The 6,253-nt window shown below is 40.2% G+C and overlaps 1 protein-coding gene across 2 annotated transcripts in view; it reads left to right on the plus strand.

The window, feature by feature from the left end:
* The first annotated feature begins 1,200 nt into the window (after positions 1-1,200).
* Positions 1,201-6,253, plus strand: part of ppp4r3b (protein phosphatase 4, regulatory subunit 3B) — an 11,030-nt gene continuing 5,977 nt past the window's right edge. Inside the window, exons 1-7 of one of the 2 annotated variants that reach the window (XM_032541342.1) lie at positions 1,201-1,668; positions 2,217-2,272; positions 2,761-2,859; positions 3,041-3,664; positions 4,420-4,497; positions 5,542-5,658; positions 5,824-5,940. In XM_032541342.1, the coding sequence (XP_032397233.1) occupies positions 1,527-1,668; positions 2,217-2,272; positions 2,761-2,859; positions 3,041-3,664; positions 4,420-4,497; positions 5,542-5,658; positions 5,824-5,940 (1,233 nt within the window). In that variant the 5' untranslated portion in view covers positions 1,201-1,526. The remainder of the gene's footprint in view (positions 1,669-2,216; positions 2,273-2,760; positions 2,860-3,040; positions 3,665-4,419; positions 4,498-5,541; positions 5,659-5,823; positions 5,941-6,253) is intronic. The other variant, XM_032541343.1, reaches the window with a different exon arrangement.

The following is a 6,253-nucleotide window of genomic DNA, read 5'->3' on the forward strand; positions in this document are numbered from 1 at the left end:
TGTGGTGGATTTCTGCGGACTACGGTTGACTGCTCAGATCTCTGCATGGTAAATTGAGACAGCTAGATGTATCATCTGTCCACTTTGAGTATTCTCTTTGAATACTATTTCACAGAGTTTAGTTACGCCCATGACGATTGTGATTGGTTCAAAGAAATACCAATGAACCAGATCCCGTTTTTCTCGTATCCCGAGATGCTGTGTGGAGTAGACAGACCTTTCTTTGCTCCACAGCGTGTGGATGGTCTGGTAAAGCGAGACTAACATCTAGACTAGCAAATATCTAAACAGTTTTTATTTGTTTTAGGCTAATTACAGTTTTTATTTTTGGTTTCCCTGATTAGGCTACCAAGACCTTTTTAAAAGCCAAAAGCCTTGTTATTGTTCTCTGTGTGATTTCAATAGGCCTAGATTCAATTTTCATAAATTCATTTAATGACATAACATGGTAAACACATGCGTAATGCAAAGTGATACATATATATGTATGTAAACAGGGCCCAGTTGTTCAAAAAGTTTAATCTGGATCAGAATGATCCAGATCAGGATCAGTTAATCCACGTGACACACATCACAATGTAAGATAGCAATGTAAAGAACAACCGGTAGAATAGCCAGCATGGGGTCACCACCACATAATACTGGCCTGGATTTTCTTGTACAACATTGTTACCAGGTGCGATGTCCCTCTCTGTGATGATGTTTACAATGCACCTGAACCTGTTGAACACCAACCCCTGTCGTTATTTCCAAATGAGGGACTGACTGGACGTGCAATACAGAATGTAATTGTTAGAAACTACGGTAACACTTTGCTTGATCAAATCAAGTGCCAAATATTAATGCATGTAGCCTATACTGTAGGCTACATTTTGTTCATGAAATTCACCCTTCTACTGAGATCAGGATGATCCAGATTTCATGGATGACAGGTATCCCAATCCTACAGAAAAGTTTTGAACAACACATACTGAAAGATTTGATCCAATCCGAAATCCAACATCCACCCAGATTATTTATGAACAACTGGGCCCAAGTGTCGAGACGTAAACTTGATTCTTATATCTGTAGACTTCATAATCTCTATTTACTGCTATTACTGTTCTTGCCACATGGTGGCGCGTTAATTTCTGGCGCTGCGGTTTTGCCATTGGACAATTTCGCTCGGAGGCGGAGACCCCGCGGCGGTTAGCGCTTGATTGACGGCGAAGAAGAAAAAGAACCGATCGGATTACAAGATGGCGGTCTGTGGACGTTAGCAAGAAGGCCGTTAGAGTTGTTGTGTTCTCTGTAAATTTTACTGTTTGATAATAGGCCTCCTATTGAGTTGTTTCACACCGTGAACGTAATATGTTTATTAAATAGCTACTAATAAATTGTACTGCTGTTGTGAACCTTACTTAGACGTGCATGTTTTATAACATGCGGGTGGAAACAAAGTTAACAGGTCGAGGGTAGGAAAACACCAGACGGAGTGAGGTGGTAGCTAGCTTGTTAGCAGCCTGCTAGCTCTGACTCGGTTAACCATGTCGGACACTCGGCGGCGAGTGAAAGTATATACGCTAAATGAAGACCGGCAGTGGGACGATCGGGGTACCGGACACGTTTCGTCTACGTTTGTTGAACGACTGAAGGGAATATCATTATTAGTTCGGGCCGAATCAGACGGTAAGTTCCCAGTTAGCATAGCCGCATTGATGTTACGTTGGCTAACGCTAGCACGCTAACTTCTAGTTCTTCGGACATAATGCTTTAATTGGCCACTAGCTACAATACTTGGGTAACTTATTGAAATTCCTTCTTTGAATTTGCTGCTGAGTCAATTGTTTAAACTTTTGGGACAACCAGTACTCTACTGTTACCCCTAGATAAAAGGCAATAATGTATTAAATAGCAGCATGGGGGGCCTTAAAAGTCTAGCTAGTCTTAAATGTACAAACTTGTTTATTGCTCATGATAGTAAACCATTATGAGTCGACGCACAGATCACCCCGTTAAATAAATTAACATGGGATTAGGCTAACAAGCTCTTCTGATGTTAGTTGTAACTTTGTATTTATGCAACATTGTTTCACATTGTCTACTTAGCATTAAGTGCTATATACCAGGCAGATTTATTGACCGTAACCTCCAAGAATGGGTGATGCTATCATGTGGTAACCTTTGTTGTGATCAATCGCACTAGTCCAGAAGTTAACGAAGTCTTTGTGTTTCAGGCTCTCTACTTTTGGAGTCGAAGATAAGCCCGAATACTGCATATCAGAAACAACAGGTAAGACTAAAGGATCTGACACTGGATCAGCTACAAAAGGCATGCATACCTCAGTTTTTCCAGAATTACAGTGTGAAAATGTAATCATTTCAACAACTGAAAACTTGTTGCCAGACAATTACTGCTAAAATGATGCATTGCAGACAATGTAAATCAAGTATCTTGTCTCTTGTATCTTATCTGGAAACAAGCAATTCGGAGGTCACATCGTTAGTATTTACAATACCAGAAATATGTTTTTCAGCATTTTAAGGATGTACATGGTTTCACGTAATAGATCTGAGGTAAATGCTCCTCTTGAATATGGTAGACAAAACAACCTTTTCATCCGAGATGAAAAGGCATGGAAGTGCTTGTATGTGTGAGGTTTGAAACATTTGATTGTGAACTTGTGTGTGTGAGCGCATGCAACAACGTTTGAGTGTGTCCTGTGATTATGATAAGCATTACTTTGTAAATATTTTGATGTGCCTTTCTCCTCCTTCCAGGACACACTAATTGTCTGGTCGGAAGCAGATAATTATGACCTCGCCCTAAGTTTCCAGGAGAAGGCGGGCTGCGATGAGATATGGGAAAAGATTTGCCAGGTAAAGTCAATCCAGTTTAAAGTTCTGTTCATTCTTTTAAAACATCTTTTAACCAGGTAGTACAGAAACTGGAGTGGTGCCGGTTTGCTGGTGCAGAAATTCTATTGACACTACCATAAATGCCAAGAAGCAGTCCAGTGATACTTTTTCACTTCATATCTACCAACTATATATTTCCCAGGTGCAAGGCAAGGACCCTGCCCTGGACATCACCCAGGATCCCATTGATGAGTCGGAGGAGGAGCGCTTTGAGGAGATTCCAGAGACAAGTCACCTGGTGGAGCTCCCTCCTTGTGAGCTAAGCCGACTGGAGGAGATTGCTGACCTTGTTACCTCTGTCCTGTCTTCGCCCATCCGGAGGGAAAAGCTCGCCCTGGCCCTGATGAGTGAGGGCTACATCAAAAAACTCCTGGGCCTCTTCAGAGTATGTGAGGACCTGGACAACAGAGAAGGTCTGCATCACCTCTATGAGATTGTCCGGGGTGTCTTGTTCCTCAATAAAGCGGCCCTCTTTGAGGTAATGTTCTCTGATGACTGTATCATGGATGTGGTGGGCTGCCTTGAGTATGACCCAGCACTGGTTCAGCCTAAACGGCACCGTGAATTTTTGACCAAGACCGCAAAGTTTAAGGAGGTGATCCCTATCACGGACTCAGAGCTGCGGCAGAAGATCCACCAGACCTACCGGGTGCAGTACATCCAGGACATCATCCTACCCACTCCATCTGTGTTTGAAGAGAACTTCCTGTCCACGCTCACCTCCTTCATCTTTTTCAACAAGGTTGAGATTGTCAGTATGTTGCAGGTAAGGGTCTAAATCAGGTAACTTGTATTATTCTTTAAGGCATAATTTATCACCAAGCCATTGTCATATCTGTTTTGTGTGTACCAAATTTCATTGCCAGTTGAACAGGTTCCAGTTGAACATTTCTGCATGTCCAGTGTTCTCCTGAATCTGTAATCAGTTGCCACTGATGGAAAATAGTTTGACAAGTGCAAGACAACCTACCCTCTCTGTGGTTCCAGAAAACATGGCTCATACTTTATGATAAATTAATTACTGCTTTTACATAAACTGAAATTGCTTAGGATTAAGAATCTATCTGTGCATGCTGTCATTACATGATACATATGGCTGCTTTTCAATTTATTTGTAAAATGTGTCTGTTCATCAGGTTTTGTACCTCGATTGACCCATTAAAAATATAAAATAATAAACATTTTTGACAGGTCATTCAGCAAAAAATAAGGTCTATTGTGTTGCTTGCAAATTGATTTCAGTATGGAGTATGAATGTGAGGTAGGTGTTAATAAAAAATAATTTGTACAGTACGTTTGTCATGAATATCCAATGATTGTATTTTAAGGCTGATGAGTAGTCTGTAAGAATCATGTGGTCTCTGAGTTGATGGAATGTCTCACTTTTTTATTATTGGTGCAAAATATGAATGTAAACCGCCCCGGATTAAGTTTTGTATTCCTCTTTTGTTTGTCTTTGTCTTTTAACCTTTTTTTCTTTTAGTATCTTGATGACTTAACCCTGTTTTTCATGTGCCACAGGAGGATGAAAAGTTCCTAACAGAGGTCTTTGCACAGCTCACAGATGACGCAACAGAGGACAGTAAAAGAAGAGAGCTTGTAAGTGATGTTGGCTTTCGTTGCTGTGGGAATGAAATGCACTCAGTATTACTGTTCTTGTTAAATGGATTCATTCTAGTGTCTGTAACGCCATTTCTTTCGCAAGACCTGAATATTTACTCAGGGCTTTAACTTAAAGGTTCTGACACACCAACCTGAGTATCGGCCGTCGGACAGTCTGGCGAGGTTGGTGACTCGAGTCTGTTCGGTGTGTAACGTGCTGTCGTCAGTCAGAGGAGCCTTGGTTTTCCGTTTTGGCCGATTTGACTTGTTGAATCAGACAGTGGGCAGTTGGAGTCAATAACAAATTTGATTGGTGGAGTGCTAGCCCTTAACCTTCATATCAGTGCACGAGAATACCGAAGCCGACAACGCCAGTATCTTCTTATTACTAACCATCAAGTTTTCTTCTGTTCAGCGAGTAATGACAACAATTACCCTTCTTGACAATAGAGATTAGCGTTGCCTGCTGTTATGGAGGTGGAAGACTTACTCTGATCATGTATTGCAGTAAAAGTAGAAGAAACAGTGTTGTAAAGTTACAAATTACTTGTGAGTTACAAGTCTTGCGTTCAACATCTTCCTTAAGTAATAGTACAAAAGTATTATCAAAATATACTTAAAGTACCAAAAGTAAAAGTGCTCATTATGCAGTATATTTTTATTTTATTGGATTATATTATGATCCAATACATTGTATTAAATATGACTAATTTAAAAAAAAAAGTTTTTCAAGTAGCCTACTTGGACATAATTATTTTCTAGGGTTTAAAATGTATACAGATTTGACATTTTCCCCTCATATTTCTGGCGGAATGGGTACAAAGTCTTTGGGGTCCTGGGGGTACCCGGTAAAAATTGGGAGGGCAAAAATATAACTGAATAGATCAGTGAACATCTGTTGTGTGGACTGTATTAATTGCCTTGCTACATTGTGGCTGTACGACCGGTACAAGTCCGCAGCTGTCGGGATGCTGAACACCTCTGAATGTCTGTCAAATGCTGAGCAACTGTTGACTCTATTTTTTTGTCTCTGCTCCTCAGGTGAACTTTGTCAAGGAATTCTGTGCTTTTTCACAAACGCTGCAGCCACAAAATAGGGATGCTTTCTTCAAAACTCTGGCAAATCTAGGCATTTTACCTGCTCTCGAAATAGTAATGGTATGTTCTAGATCTAAATTGCTGTTTATGAAACCGTTCTTTGGTTCCTCATTCTCCATATATATTATTTTTTTGTGACTAGAAATAATTATTTGGGGAAAAATTTTATGTGTGTAGAATTTGCTCTCTGTTTCTGTCTTCAACTTCTATTTCTCTCCTGTTCAGGGAATGGATGACCTGCAGGTGAGGGCAGCAGCTACAGACATCTTCTCTTACCTGGTGGAATTCAGCCCCTCCATGGTCAGGGAGTTTGTCATGCAGGAACCACAGCAGACAGACGATGTAAGCTTTTAAACATAACTGTCAACAAGCATGCTTTCACTTTTTAGATGCCAGGGAGTAGTTTAGCCCAAAATTGCATTTTTAAAATGTTAGTTATTTAAAAAAAAAAGTTCTGTGTAGCACAACATTGTTGTTATAAAAGGAATACTTGAACATAATATTTAGATTATGTACTTTCCTCAGGTATGTTGATAGTTTGGTTATGTACAAACATACCCTTTACAGTATTTACTTCTGTTTGTTGCATGATGCTGCATTAATGTAGCCAGGTCCTACCAGACTCTGGTACATTTCATTTGTACAGAGAGTCTGG

This window comes from Etheostoma spectabile, chromosome 17 (genome assembly GCF_008692095.1).
Source record: "Etheostoma spectabile isolate EspeVRDwgs_2016 chromosome 17, UIUC_Espe_1.0, whole genome shotgun sequence".
In the NCBI taxonomy this organism is placed as follows: Eukaryota; Metazoa; Chordata; class Actinopteri; order Perciformes; family Percidae; genus Etheostoma; species Etheostoma spectabile.